At 36.1% G+C, this 16,685-nt stretch overlaps 1 protein-coding gene across 1 annotated transcript in view; it reads right to left on the bottom strand.

Annotated features, from left to right (window-relative positions):
• The window catches only part of MCF2 (MCF.2 cell line derived transforming sequence), a 60,968-nt gene extending 45,583 nt beyond the window's left edge, over nt 1-15,385 (bottom strand). Inside the window, 4 exon segments of the mRNA XM_087813296.1 lie at nt 551-670; nt 12,205-12,295; nt 13,227-13,341; nt 15,346-15,385. Of these exon segments, the coding sequence (XP_087669422.1) occupies nt 551-670; nt 12,205-12,295; nt 13,227-13,341; nt 15,346-15,370 (351 nt within the window). The 5' untranslated portion in view covers nt 15,371-15,385.
• Between the last annotated feature and the right edge of the window lie 1,300 nt (nt 15,386-16,685).

Raw genomic sequence — 16,685 nt, 5'->3', positions numbered from 1 at the left:
TATCAAAATTTATGAGCACTCTATTCCTAGCCCTAAAAATGTATAAAAGTATCTTTTAAAAAAACAAAAACATGATACTTTGAACTAGCTCAGGATGTAAGTTCATGGGAGTTCAAGTACACAAAACACATACTCATTATTTTCTGAAATGAAATGTCTTGATTTTATACATGCATGCACACATAGAGGGTGAGGCAAACATAGGTTTACAATTGTTTGTATGAAAAATAATACAATAATTAATAAATAATGGTCCACGAATAAACTCTTTTTCATGTACTCACAACTGTAAACCTACTTTTGCCCCACCCTATATATATATAGCATATGTGGCATATATCTTTTGTAAAAGTAATTGCTTCATTAAAAATTGATTAATCTATTTCTTTAACAGTAGAAGACTTTTAGTCATTTTAAATTTGCATTTTTGGAAGACAAATTATATTTTTTTCTTTTAAATTCTTTGTGAGCACAAATAAAACACGAACAGCATGGTGCAACGTCTTCATGAGAATATAAGGGACAAAACACTTCAAAAATATACTATTACCGGGAGTTTGAGCATGAAATCTTCCTGACTAAATCGAAATCCTATGTCTGTGAAAGTTCGTTGAAGAAAACTGGTTGGGCGTAGAACCAATACCAAGTGTAAGTTCCCAGGGAAGGAAATCTGTAGAAAGAACACAGGAAAGAAAAAATTGTCACAACATGCACTCAGCTGAACACGTATCATAGAGTTGTAATGAAAGGAAACAAATTTTAAAGTCATAAAAGCCACTAAAAGGACAAACTTTAAAAATGGATATTGATAAAATCTAAAAACATGAAAATAAAAGCAAAACCAATGTGAGGTCATTAGGTCACATCTTTGCAATGCTCGTGTCATGGAATTTTCTCACACTAAAGTAAGCCCCAAGTTACGAAGAATTAATCTCTTAACCTTCATTTTAAAGTTAGTTATTTATACTCAAATTGCATTTATTCCCTGTAAAACAGAATTAGGAGGCAGGTTCCTAGGATAGCCCTAAAAGTCAAAGGAAACTAAAATACTATATACTTGTAGTAAACCTAGAAGAAAAGTATATTAAGAACTCAAATTTTAATTTTCATCCAAGCAACATTCACTGAATATTTTCTGTTTCCACTCCATGTATTTAAATAAATAATTATCAGGCACTGTTAACATTCCATGTACACAAATTAGTCCCTACCCTTCTTGCAAGAAAATGACAGTCTAATAGTGGAGCCCATTAATAATCATTAGCTCTATAGCATAAGTTGATAAATGGAACGAGGAAATTAGAATAATATACAACAGGAAGTGGTAGCACCAAGCATCCTAGACCTAGGAATGTCAAGAAAGATTTCAAAGCATAGGGAAGAATTAATTCAAACAAGAGAATGTCATTCTGGTGCACCAGTTTCCCCAGTTTGTAAAATACTGGTGCATAGTAGGTGATCAAGAAATAATTGCTAAATGAAAGAATGCAAAAGACTAGGGAACTATGCAAAATTAGTAAGGGATGGGCTAGTATAGAACAATAATAATAAAATACCATATATCAAATGCTTAATCTATGCCAAGTATTTTTGCCAACATTATCATAGTTCCTCTTCAAAATAATCCATTGAAGTAGTTAGGCAATCCTCTTTTACAAATAAAGAAAAGTGAGGTTTGGAAAGTTTAAGTATAACTTGACCCAGGTAGTGAAGTCTTCATTTGCACCAGAGTCTGTGTTTTTAATCACTATACTACCCCGCTTCTTCAAGAGGTTCCAATCAGGGAAGCTAGAGGAAAATGATGCTGGGGAGCAGCAATGAGATAGTGCTAAAAAGATGGGCAGGAGGCAATTCAAGAAAGACCTAGGGTTTTCCCCTGGAAGCAAGGAAAGACTCTAAGAAGTTTTAAGCAGCAGAATAACATGATCAGTTTGCATTTTAGGAGAATCATTCTGGCTTTGGGACTGGAGTTGAACAAGACTGAAAGCAGGTGAGCTAGAAAATCAGTCTCCAGATTTCGGGCTTGAGTAACTAGGTGAATAGTACAACCCTCACTGAGGTAAGGAACACAAGAAAAGCAGGCTTTAAGGAGGTGGTAAGGTACTGGTTTCCATTCCTGGACATGCTAGCTTGGAAGGGTGAGCAGGACACCCAGATGATGTCCACTAACAAATTTATGTACAAGGAAGGAGGGAAAGAAGTGCAGACTGGGAATGCAGAGTTGGGAGTCAGCCTCAAAACAGCAGACTAAAGCATAATAAAGCAAAATATGTCAAGAATGTTTAAAATACACTAATATTTCAGGCATGTTGAAATATTAGTAATTAAATAAAGTTATAAAACAAAAATTAAGATATTGTGGGGCAGACTTAATTGGAAATCTGTACTTTCTGCTCAATTTGTTGTGAACCCAAACTTGCTCTAAAAAATAAATAAATAAATAAATAAATAAATAATAAATAATTTTCACTGAGGTATAAGACCTAAACTCTTAGGGAAATGACATTTTCAATGGGGAATTTTAGCCTGGCTGGCATGGCTCAGTGGTTGAGTATCAACCTATGATCCAGGTTTCAATTCCTGGTCAGGGCACATGCCCGGGTTTGGGGCTTGATCTCCAGTAGGGGGCGTGCAGGAAGCAGTCGATCAATGACCCTCTCTCATCATTGATGTTTCTATGTCTCCCTCTCCCTTCCTCTCTCTGAAATCAATAAAAACATTTTAAAAAAATAAATGAGGGCTTTTAAAAATTCTATTTGAAACAGTGATAAAAACTATTAAAAGGCACTGATAACTAGAGGGAAAGAGAACAGAGTGTCATACAATTAGGTAAAAGAGCACACAGTTAAATCAATAAATTAGACAATGATAATAAATGGACACAAATTGAGATGGCTTTCCAACTCCTAAATCCTTCAGGTAGCAATGTTTCTGCTACCTTCTCCCTTCATGAGAAACTTCTTCTTTTCTGCTATACACTGAATAGTTTGTCTCCCCCAAATTCGCATGTTGAAACAAGCCCCAATGTGATGATATTTGGAGGTGGGACCTTTTGGAGGTGATTAGGGCATGAGGTTGGAACCCTCATGAATGGGATTAGTACTCATAAAAGGGACCCCCAAAGATATCCCTCACACCTTCTGCCATGTGGGGTCACAGAGAAAAGATGACCTTCTATGAAACAGATGTGGGCTGTCACTAGACACTGAATCTGCCAGCACCTTGATCTATACTTCCAGCCTCTAAACTGTGAGAAATAAATTTCTGTTTATAAGCTACCCAGTCTATGGTATTCCGTTATAGCACCATAAACCAACTAAGAAAGCCTGTTATTATTCTCAATATTAGTTCAAAATAAAAACTGTTACCTTTCAACATGACCTTGCCCTTCTAATACACAATAATTAGTAGTGGGATGAAAATTTGATGTAAGCAGGACCAAAGTCCTGCCCTAGGACTTTTCAAATTAGTGCTGAGGGAAGGAAACTGAGGGCACAATTCCAGAGCTACTGGTAGTCATGACCCCTGCTGCTGGAGAAAGCTTATTTCAAAGATCAAAGCCAACTTTTATAGAGCAACAGTAGAGACAAAGAGTTCTGATGATAAGGTACATTATAAACTCTATTATGTACACAATGTATATTTTATTTTATGCCAAGCATGGTACATATTTCCCACAATTATTGTAAGAATTAAAAGAAATAGGGAATATAAAGGTACTTTTTAAATTCTAAAAAAATTAATAAGATAATTTACTTTGGACTCTTAGACCTAAGGAGAAGCAGGTTTAGGTAGAAATATACCAGAATATGGATAAAGTCTTGCTTAAGGAGAGACTGACAAGGGATTTATGAGAACTGCAGTCCTATTTTTAGGTTGAGAACACTGATTCTATTTCTATCCCATTCACTTCAGGAGTTAAGCCTTTCATAGGTAAATTACTAGTATTATTATTATATTTACCTGCTTTGATCCAGCTTATTTTTTCACTTTTCAATGGAATTGAAAGCACCCTACTTTTGCCAAAACTTAAAGCAAAATTACTTTTATTCTTTCATGGATTCTAGGTTGATGTGGTCTCATCTTCTCTTTGACTTTCCTTAATATCACATTTTCTGGTATTGACTAGGAAATCTATGGATGCAAGACCCTAGGGATGACCAACTTAAAACATGAAATACCCTCCTCCAAAATTGGGGTGGAGGGTACTATGGGAACAGAGAAAGCCATGTGGCAAGCCTCTACCTGAGGTAGGGCCCTGGTCTCTACCCTGCCATTCCTAAGAGAACAAGGCTGTTACAGTGGTCAGGTCCAGGGACAGCTGATCACACAGCAGGGGACAAAGTACGCAGAAGAGAATAGTAGAACCACTGTCCACAGAACCCACAGGGAAGAGTTTCAGCAGAGTTTGGAATTATTCAGCTGCTCCAAAGTCAGGGTTTAATGTTAGCTATTTATTAAATCAGTTATTGTCGCTATTTGATAAACTAGTTTATCAACAGGAGGAATTTGGGGCAGCATAGCAAAGATGGTACAAGGATCAGGTTGAAGGTAAAGAGTTTAGACATGAAACCTAAAGAAAAGGTAACAAATTTGAATGCCTACCATGTGTTAGGATAATGTAAATGCATGAAGTAGGCAGGGTTTAATTAAAACACAGCTTGAGCAAGGTGGAAAATGGTGATTCACACTCTTCCTAGATGGTGAAGGAAATAGGAAAGCATTGTGGAAGGGAAACACACTACTCAGTTCCAGATAAATATAATGTGGGAAGGTGGACCCAGATTTGCCAAATGTTTTTATTTCTAAAAGAAGCCAGAAATCCAGAGGTTTCTCTGTGAAATTTCAAGATTTTAAAAGATGGGAAACAAATTGGAAGTTTGTTAAAACACTTTAGCAAACACAAAATACTATATGGTCTAAACAAAACACATCTATGGACTACTAGTTTATAAATGCTAAACTAAAACTTCATATACCTGAACGTGAGCCAATATCAATAATATGTACACTTTTCTGTCTGATTGCTGGCTATGAGAATCTGGAGGGAAGAGGGAACAGGGAACTCTTGGGGAAATTTTGACCTGAAAGGCCATGTAGATTCAAGATGTGTTTGCAGATGGGAATAGAGAGACAGTGCTTTTCCTATATATACTGATATTTACATAAGGTAAATGTTTCATGATAATCCATTTTAAAACTAGTATTCAAGTGAGCAATCAAATAGCATATGACATAACAGAGACAGTATCAGATGCATGCATATATATCTCACAGCAAATACATCTCAAGACCATTGAGCTTTCCCATTTTGGTTTGGAGAAACTACGTTCCTAAATTCTTGGGTATGCTGCTTTAAGGCTCTCTAATCTGTATGGTTATATAAACATGAAAAGGTACAATTTCTATTTTCTCCAAAATCAAACCCTAGATTTTAAAACCATAAATCATTTTTGAGAACTTGTCAAAAAAGCAAAAAGATGTGGGTAAGTATTAGCCTTATTTTACTTTGTCATTATTTCTTAAAAAAAAAAAAAGGTAGCATGAGAAAGGAAACAGTATTGCTTTTAGCTTACTGTGGGCATTGTTACTTGGAGTTCCAACATATGACTGCTTAAAGGCACTCAAGTAAAAAACCGAATAAGCTGCCTATCTTCATAAAGTTCAGAGCCATTTCTCCATTCAATCACTGTGCATGGCCCTACCCCGGCCCTCGGCAGCAGTTCTTACTGGTTCTTCAGGTTCATGGGCACAGAATTAGCTTTCTCTGACCTTTTCCTCCTAGAGAAGAGATTTACTCCCTTCTCCTCATACGTTCTCTCAGCTCACACAGTTATATGGCCTTACAGAGGTAAGGACAGCAGTAACACCACCAAAAGGCATAAACTTGATACATCATTTCACTACTAAGGTGTAGCAATTAACCTTGTTTGGTATGTTTTGTGAAGTATCTAAAGGAGGCAATTCATACACCCTATGCATACTTTTCAGTCATTCTAGTTATTTGAAATTATCTAAAATGACTTATACAATGTAAAAGTTTGGTTGCTTTGCTATAAAAATAATTTATATTCGTACAGCTTTTTTAAAATATGTAGTACAACAAAAAGCAGTAACAATTAGAGGGAGCCCTGGACTGAAAGCCTATTACATATGTGCCAGGCTTGTTACATATATTACCCTATATAGCCTTTGTAACACTGCAGTGAAGTAGGCATGATGGCCTTTTTACAAATGAGCAAACTGAAGCACAGTGGTGCAATAACTTGCCCAAGATTACAGTTAGGGAGCAGTGGCACTCAGGTCTTTCTGAATCCTAAGGGCAAGCTCTTTCCAGGACACGATACTTTTCAGGACATATACTTAACAATGCATAAGCTGAATGCATATTCAGACTTGCTGCCTAGCATTTAGGAATCACTTGACATCTACAAAAGAGGACAAATATTAACATTCAAACAAATTGTTGGAAACAACTTGACATCATGCAGCCTACTAAACAAAAACTAGTACAATCTAATATAAATAACATAATGCTTAGTTGTTAGCATGTGATTGACCTTAATAAGGTCCAAACTATCTGTTTAGAGTAGGTTGGGAAAAATCTCTTGACCTCAGGCTATAGAGAAGAGTTTTCAAGGCCATGTACTTCTTACTTCCACACTCTTCCATACCCCACCCCACCCTTAAAAGAGTACAGAAAGTATGAGTTACTCTACAGATCACCAAACAACTTGCCAAGTGACCTCAAGGGCAATCCAGTCCTGGGAAATACTCCTTCCTTGTGGGTTGCCCTTCTTGTCACATATCTGTTCTCATCTCCTCCCTCTCACTTGGCCACAGTCATTGCAATTCCCACCAAGTAATCAATTTAATCCTCTCTTTGGACTTTAAATTCACTGTACCATCCTTTCAGGTACTACCTATGATAGCCTCCATTATCAGCCAACTCTAAAGATTCTCAAAGGTTAAACCACTGTGTCACCAGATGAGTTTCAGATTTTTCACTCTGGTTAAGCACTATCCATGTAAGCAGAACAAATTTGTCTTTCACTATAATTCTGGGCTTTAGACTTAATCAATTACATTTCAAGATATTTGTTCCTGGGGGCCTCTTACAAGTTCTTTCATATTGCTTATTTATGAACGTGTTTTACTTTCTCTACTAGACTGAGAACCCTTTCAGCTCAGTAACCACTCCGTATTTACCTTTGTAATCTGTGTGTAGCACAGTACTAGATATGTCTCTTCAATGAGTACATGTGTGTTGTATTTGTGTGTACATGAATGTGTATATACAGGAAACTAAGTTCAGCACTGAGAAAACACCTATATATAAAGGAATTAGGAACTTTCTGAAAGCTCAAGTCAGTTACTTTTGATAACAAAAGTACTAATGCCAGTTGTACCCAATACTGCAAAGTACCTACATGGGCATTTATTGTGTACCATAAATTGTCTATTAAAAGTCTGAAGCTATTATTCCCATAACACAAAATCATGTGTAGAGCTAAAGATACAATTTTGTCAAAATAAAAAGATTCATATCCTAAACTATAATTCTAAAATAGCTTTCCATAAGAGCTTTTTTAGAATATAACACATTTACTCACCCACTGATGGTCATTGTCATTCAACAACAAAATTCCTCATTTATTTCCCTTATCTTACTTCTGATTCCAAATGTCATTTTTTATGTCTGCTTTTTACTTTCTTATTTTGTGTGTGTTGTCTCAGTATTTTTAATGAGCAGGTATTATATTTTAAATCATAATATCAATAATGCTATCTTAAGTTTTGAAAGAAAAAGAGGGGCATTTAAACCCTGTTAATAACAAGTTAATTGTGAAATAAGCTAGTTTCATTTCACATTTCCCCAAAATATATCTAAATATCACTTTAGAAATTTGCTGGGAATTTAGTATATAAGTGAGCTAATGAAGGCAAAATTTTAGGTACAAAAATGCTGGAAACATATCTGTAAGGAGAGATTTCTAAATTCTAGCCTAAAATGAAAAGTGAGTGACTCTTTTTTCCTTAAAAAATAAGGTTGTCAACAGGCTAGAATTCTATATCTTTAAAGTTTTAATGTGGACAAGAATAAAAATCAGACTTTGAATCAGAAGGCTTTAAAAATTGTTTCACTTGTACAATAACACCCATGAAGGGCTTCCTTTTTAAGTACTGATGAAGTCGTCTCCAGATCTTATCCATGGTAGTATACTCTACTTGACCATGGTGAAAGAATGAATCCTTTTGTTGATATTATTTTAACTAGTGATTTAAAGCTACTCTGCCAAATGATTCTAAATTGTTCATACAGTCTTAAATAACACGATGCTAAAGCACTAATGGTGCTTCCTCATAAAAACTTGATTACATTTAGATTTTTAAATTACATTCTGTGTTTCCCTATGTCAACATCACAGTCATCACATTAATGCAATCCATGCAAATACAAGTCTCCATTCCCTCCATCCGTCCTTAAAAGCCCGGTTCAGCAGTTTCTGCTACAGCACCATGCTGCAGCATCCCTGCACTTGAAGTTGCGAGCAGGCTTTTCAGGACTGCAGGCAGAGCCCTTACCGCATTCCTTCTGAACCTCATCTTGCCTCTCGGGGGAGTTGCTTCTGCCATCTCGCCTATACACAGTAACACTCTTCTTTTCCAATTGTCAATGCAACATTGATGAAATATGAGCTGCTTCTTGGGTAGTATTGAAAAGCAGCAGCCAAAAATCTCTATCAAACAAAGCTACGGTAGCTGTAGCTGCTTCCATTACCACTGGGGCAGCATTGTAAGAAAGCCACTATCCCTGATTAGTCAGCTGACAAATCCTTCCCTGCTGCTCATTGTAATTCAGAGCTGACACATTCCCCAATTACTTAGCCTGATTGAAGCTCATGGATTAGCTTGTGCTGGACTGCTCAAGATGATCGGGCATGTCCTAAGAGTGGACACAGAAGGGGAAAAAAAAGACTCTTCTCCAAAGGGTTGGATGGGACGGGCTTCCTCCTCTGCGCAGTTTGATTTTTAAGGTGGAATGCTAAGAATCTTTGTGAAGGTCGTATTAACTGATACCTTCATCCTTTGCCTACCCTGGTCTGTAACTTAAAATTCACTTTTTAAAAAAAAAATTAAATTCTATTATGTGTTAAAAGCCTTATGAAAGTTTAGTTTTTAAATGTTTTTCCTGATGATTATCTAGAAGGAACATAACATGCAAGTTTTTTAAGATGGATAGGATTCTCTCCCAAATTACCATGTCCCCAAAATGTGTAACTACAAAAAAAATTTCTTGCCCTGCTGGGCATAGCTCAGTGGTTGAGCATCGACCTAGGATCCAGGAGATTGGGGTTCGATTCCCGGTCAGGGCACATGCCTGAGTTGCGGGCTCGATCCCCAGTCAGGGGCGTGCAGGAGGCAGCCGATCAATGACTCTCTCGTCATTGATGTTTCTATCTCTCTCTCTCCCTCTCCTTTCCTCTCTCGGAAATCAATAAAGATATGCTTAAAAAAAAATCTTGTCTCCTATCATGAATGATGAAGTATAACCTAACTGCATAGTGTATTTTGGAATCTACAAATTAAGGTCTACAAATTGAATTGTAAAATTATTTCTTAGACACTCATTTAAAATAATATACCAAAGACAGTTATACCTATCTATACAATGGCAATTTTCACCAGAAATCCTTTCTGAATGCCAACTTTTGCTCTCGAAGTTAGCTTGCACTATTTACCTTTATTGCAAACAGTGTCGAATGGCTACTAATGGTTGAGATACAATTTATGTGCTCTTGAATATAGGTATAGAAACTACCACAAGCAAAAACGTTTAGAATGTTAAAAAGAAACATAAAATAATCTACAGCCAGCTACATCACCTGTACACCCACTCACTCACTCCCAATGCCGTCAATTTGGCAGTTACAAGAATAAAGGTACTCTGAATGTCCGTCCAGCTCTTTGCTGAACATGGTTCATTCTTCCCCAGTAAGAGAGCATTCCTACAAAGACAGAAAAGGGAGCATAACCTCCCAAAAAACAAGTCTGTATTCCTCTGTTAACCCCAGATCAATAGGATCACAACTGAATCTTATATTTCTCTTTGAGGAAAAACAAGACCTCTACTCCAAGTAACCAATTTGATTAATAAAAAATGGCTTTTACTTCATTTGGCCCCATTGATAGGGATCAACTGTATATGGAGGGCAGACTTGCTCTCTCCAAAGGAATTTTACTTTTTTCTAAAAATCACTGATTTTATTTGTCTACCCAAAATCCAATTTCACTTAGAAATTGATAAAAAGCAGCAGGTGGAAAAGGCACCAACTGAAATTAATGAAAATTCAATTTTTGCTCTGGCTCTTTTTATTAGCTAGCTATTTGACTTCACATAACCTTTCGAAAATGTGTACCTCCATATAATTCCCTCATCTATAAGACAATTATAACAGCACCTGTCTGGAGTACTTAATCAGGAAATAAAGAGAATCAACATTAGTTTAAAAATGTGACTGCTTTTGAAAGGCAAAAAGATATTATACAAAGTCAAGGGCTTGTAATTTTAGTAACTTGTGTGAATCAACTCTTCTTTCAATATCTTATGATTAAACACCTCTGTTAAAGAAATAAACAAGAAACAAATTTGCTGACTTGCCTAAGATGAGTAATTTATACTGGGTATGAAAACAATAATGATCTCATTCATTTCACCATGGAAGTTCAGTATACAGCTGACCCTTAAATAATGCTGGATTAGGGGCCCAAGCACCCACAGTCTAAAATCTACAAATAACTATTGACTCCCCAAAACTTAACAGCCTAATGTTGACCTGAAGCAGTGTTACCGATAATATAAACAGTAGATTAACACATATTTTGCATGGTATATGTATTATATACTATATTCTTACAACAAAGTAAGGTAGAGAAAATGTTAAGAAACTCATAAGAGAAAATACATGTACAATATTCATTGAAAAAAAATCCGTGTATAAGTGAACCCACATAGTTCAAAGACGTATCGTTCAACTATCAACTGTATTTTTTTAAAAATATATCTCTATTCATTTCAGAGAGAGGAAGGGCAAGGGAGAGATAGAGATAGAAACATCAATGATGAGAGTCATTGATCGGCTGCCTCCTGCAGGCCCCTGACTGGGGATCGAGCCCGCAACCCGGGCATGTGCCCTGACCGGGAATCGAACCCCGATCGCCTGGATCCTAGGTCAACGCTCAACAGCTGAGACACGCCCAGCTGGGCTCAAGTGTATTTTTTACACTTGTTAGCAACTTAGTTTAGTAAAAAGAAGCTAGTCTCTGAAGCCTAACAACATAGATTTTTGTCTTGCCTTCACAAATAAATCAACTTTCTCTGCTGGGTGTGGCCTCCTGTGTCAGGAAACAAAGTAAGAATTTCAGATGGTTGATGTTGGACTCTCAAAGAAAAAAAATATATATTGATTCCCAGCTACTCTGGTATGATAGAGAAAGTTGAAAACATGGTGCTTCCACAGACAGCTCCACTCTTACCAGCTCAGGAGTCTATGGGTTCTTAATCTCCTTCCTCTTTGACGAAAGAGAAGTATCAGACAATGCCACTATATCCAAGTGAGCTTAAAATGTAAAAGACTGTCTTCCTTGTCGGCAGGATTGCATCTCTCATAATGTTTCCTTTAGGGAAACTGTTTTCTCTTATCTGGATCTTGGGGAGCTGGGGACTAGATTCCAATAGGGGAGATATATCATTTTACAGGTGACTCACTTCCCTACTCTATCCCAGGGAATAAGCACTTGTTAAAAAGTGCTTATTTCTGGATGGTTGGATTGACTACTGTTTTAAACTTTCTTTTTTATACTTTTCCATATTACAATGAGTATACAGCACAGCTATTTCCATTTTTAGAAAGTTCCCATAAAAACTTGCCTTGCTCTGAAAGGCATAGGGAACCATGAGTCTCTTCTCACTTATAATTGGAACAATTTACTACTCATTCTTTTATTTTGGGTGTAGTTGTTTACTGATGGAGACAATTAAATAGATGGGATGGTGAGATGGGAAAGTAGGAAGAAGAGTTGGTACAGGAGATTGAGCTAACTTTTTTGTTTCCATCAGTATCAAAATAATCTATACCCCCAAAACAGAAAATAAAATGTAAAACAAAAATAATAAGTTACTAAAAATGCACTGGTACTTACTGAGATTTTTTGGAGAGAGATTTTGATAGAAGACCATGTATCCAATCTTCGATCAAGAATAATGGTAAACCTGGAATCAGATCCATTTTTCCTACAAAATAAGAGAAAATAATATGTATTTATTAGTAATCATCCAAATTTGCTAGATACATCCTTACTTCTGATTATTTCATTTACATTTGATGTCTTAACTAAAGACAGATTTGGATTTGAAAGCTATCACAAAGTGCTACCTTAGAAAACCAAATTTATTCCATATTCCACTACTCACTATTTAAAATTTCTTTTTCAGCATTAATGTCAATTTTTTAAATAGACAAGAGACAGTGTAATGCAGATAGGTCACTAAAATGGATTTGGGAAACTGCAATCTTGGGTATTGGTAAACCTTATAGACCACTGTCTTTCATGACATTAGATTTAACTTTTTGTGAAACCCATCATAAGCCAATGATCATCCATTCATTTGTTCAGAAAAATACTATTAAATATGTTTTAATCTGTTGTCTACCATTTTAGAAAAGACAGTTAAGTTGGTTGTCAAACGATCTTTAATTGAAACATTTTCCTTTGTAGTTCTTAACTAGCTGGGCACTCCACTGCACCACTGTTGATGTCATCTGTGATGTCATGAGGGTGGTGGCCATCAACATTGCAGCCACAGACTGGGCAGTCCCCAGGGTCTCTATAATGGTTCCAGAGAGTTATCTAGTTAAACATCGGTGCCTCATCTGTCAGGCAACGTTGACAATCTCATCAAGAGTGATATTTCCTCTGTGCTTAATGTGTTTTTGCTTCTCTCTGACTCTTGGCAGTTCTGAGGGCTTTGTTTTGTATTCAGAGATCCCCAGTATAATTTTTATAGTTATTTAGGTAGCTGACAGCTTCCCTTTCTATTTATCTACTCTGAAGGTGATCATTTACAATAGTAACAGTCACACTCAAAAGCCATTTTCCTGTTTTTGCACTCATATGGGTATCCAACATAAAACAAATTGAAAAAATGTTAGGAAATGCTATACCTCGCAATCGATGTCAAATAAGTCAGTACTTTTGCTATCACTTCTTCTGGTATACATCTGAAATTACAGTTTTCTGGAAATGTAATGATCCAAGCATTGTCCTTTCCCCGGCCTCCTAAAATAGTATTTAAAAATCAAGCAAATTAATAATTTGTGTGACAACAATGCAAGAAAGAGAATTTCTAAATTTGAAAATATCAGTTAGGAGACAGTTTTTTGCCAATGCAACTTTTATAAGGATGATATTGCCACATAAACCAAAATGATACCATGCTCCTAAGTTAAAAAAGTGACAGATTCCAAATGAGGGGAGGGGACAAAATGAATGAATATATTTGGAAGAAAATTTCATGGAATGTGTAATCAAAAATATAGTCAATACCTCAAATTGGACAACCAAAGATATTGGGAAATAACTTTCTTTACCAATGCTATGAGCCTAAACTCAAAATGAATAATTGGCAGTTTGACAGCAAGTGGAAACTGATATAATCAACAACTTAGAGTCGTGGTAAGCATGAAAGAATACAGGATACAACTGCAGGAAATAAGTGGTGCTCTAATGGATTTGTGGAAGACACAACATAAGTAGTAATAGCAGCAATGGTATAGAAATCCTACCAATGCAAAGAAAGGCTGACCAAGAGTTTGAAAAACACTGATCTTCAGTAAAATCCCCTGAACTCAACAGTGACAGTATGTCGCACATTTATACCACTTATAAAATAAAACATAAAACCACATTAAGTCACCACTAATTCACAATTGCCACTAATTATAATCATTAAAGCAGAGGCTAGATTGAAGTGCCTAATTAAAATCATCTATAAAGTAAATACTTCCTTAGTAAACTGAGCATGTAGATATCATTTTAGGAGAAAAAAAAAAAGAGCTACTTAAAAGAAATAAAATTGTTTCTTGTATTACCAACACCTGAAGAAGCATTCATTTTCATGCAAACTGCATATAACTTACAAATTTTTGTTTAATATAATATATATAATGTTTAATGGTATATTTCAAATTACTCTAATACCTGAAAGCAATTAGCTTGTCTTTAAGCAAAATGTTCCCTAGATATCTGATCATGTCAAAAGGAAAGGAATGGTTATGTCTCTAAAAATATGTAATGCTGTTAAGCAGCATTATTCACGGTAGCCAAAAGGCAGAAGCAACCCAAGTATCCAACAACAGAAGGATGGACAAAATGTAGTATATACATAATATGGAATAATATTCAGCCTTAAATAGGAAGGAAGTCCTGACATATGCTACAATATGGATGGACCTAAAGGACATTATGCTAAGTCAAATCAGCAGTCATAAAAGGACAAAGACTGTATGATTCTACTTATATGAGGTACATAGAGTAATCAAACTCATAGGGACAGAAAGTAGAATGAAGGCTGCCAGGGGCTGGAAAGGAGGGAATGGGAAGTTATTTTTTAATAGAGTTTCAATGTTATAAGATCAATAGTTCTGGAGACTAATGGTGATGATAGTTGCACAATGAGAACGTGATTAATACCATTGAAGTGTACACTTAAAAATGGTGAAGATAGTAAATTCTTTATTATGTGTGTTTTAACACAATTTTTAAAATTATATACAAATGCATATACATATACAAATATAGGTATATATTTTAGAAAAGTAAACTTTTTATCACATGGAAATGAAATCCTAAAAAAAATAATAAATCTTAGTATGTGCTGCTTGATTAGGTGAAAGATTGACAGAATTTGTAATAAACATTTAAGAAATCAGAATATCGTGAAGGAGAAAAATCTCTTACCCAGCCAGCACCCACCTAGGAGACGTATTCTACTTTCACCTATCATGGATTTCTAAAGACTTGTCAGAAAGTGAAATATACAAGGGTGGTAAAATTGGTTTAAATCACATATCTAAACATATTGAAAACCTATGTACACAATGTATAAATTTTTATTAAAATAGTGTCTCTCTCTCTAAATATACATATACACACATACACACACATATAAACATATATATACACATGTATATATACACATATATATTTATACTAATAAGGACCAAACTAACTTTGCTGATTCATACACTTATCTCATCTAAATATACATAAAAGTCTGCTTACCAGACAAAAAGGCAATGTCTTGCATTAAGAAATGACTGATGTCCTTTACACGGAGACGTGGCTGGGTATCTAAGACAAATGAGGAAAAGAAACATACATGTTAAAGTACAGCTAGAACCATAGATATTATCGCACATTGTGCTAAAAAGAACTCCAGGGGTCCCGCAGATCTGTGTCCACAGACGTGCTGCTGCTCTTCCCTTCTTTACTCCTCAGCTACATGGCAGGGAAATCTCATTGTTGAAAACATCACTGGGTAAGTAGGACCAGTGTCCTAGTTCTCAGAATCTATGCCCAGGACATAAACTACTCTCACTCACCAGAAACCCAGGGGCAAAGGTCCAAACTCCAAGGCATCTGGATATATATTAAAGGGTAGATAGTCATGTGGAAACACTAGCAGATTGTCTTCTAATTCTGATAATGTCTTTCATTCTTCAAAGCTTTATTAGAAGTTACAAAGCACCTTTCAGATCTCTTATCTTACAGAGTCCTTAGAATAACCCCAAGGAAGGTATTATCCCATCTTGTAAGTTAGGAAAAGAGTCGGAGAGTAAGTACAGTGTAGTGGTCAAGCATGTGGCTTTCGAGTCAGACACATCTGAATTCAAATCCCAATTTTTTGCATTTACTGGCTGTACGAACAAGTACAGGTTACTTAGCCTCTCTGAGCCTCAGTTTCCTTACTTGTAAACTGGGCATAATAACATCTACCTCACAGGGTGCTGTGCCAACAAAATGCAAAATATCTGGCATAATAACAGGTGTTTTATAAACAGTAGCATATTAACTCACCTTTGATCATTACAGGTGGGGCCACATCCATGCACTCATTCAATGTGTTTTAGTTGTCCCTGATCTTAAATGCTGATTTCTAATGTTCAATTCTAGTGAACTCTACAGGCACCAAAAATCAAAGTCTACTACCTGCCTCTGGTCCATGAGCAAGGATAACTTTTTGAAAGAAAACAGGTCATCAAACTAGGCTATTTTAGACTGCTGGTTTTAATGCCTGTGGTTCCACATCTCTTATAGAAGCCATATTTTCCACTTGTCTCTGATACAAAAAAAAAAAAAAAATGGTCTTCAAAGACCTAGTCTCTGGTGGTGTCATGCAGATGACACCCTTCTTAGTGCTCCTCAAATCATACAATACGGATGTGGTTTATCAGGGTCAACCCCACTCAAGTTCGTGATGGGTCTTCACTAGACACTGCAATAGGGTAACTGTTACAGAATGACCCAGCCCCAATGAGGCTCCCAGTATGTCCCAGGCCAAGGCATGAACTTGCACATTTTTGTGTCTTCACATCCAAACTGCACAGTGTAGTTATTTTTTC

This window comes from Miniopterus natalensis, chromosome X (assembly GCF_054644295.1).
Source record: "Miniopterus natalensis isolate mMinNat1 chromosome X, mMinNat1.hap1, whole genome shotgun sequence".
In the NCBI taxonomy this organism is placed as follows: domain Eukaryota; kingdom Metazoa; phylum Chordata; class Mammalia; order Chiroptera; family Miniopteridae; genus Miniopterus; species Miniopterus natalensis.
Note: the sequence above shows the minus strand (reverse complement) of the source record. Positions and strands in the feature narration are given on the sequence as shown.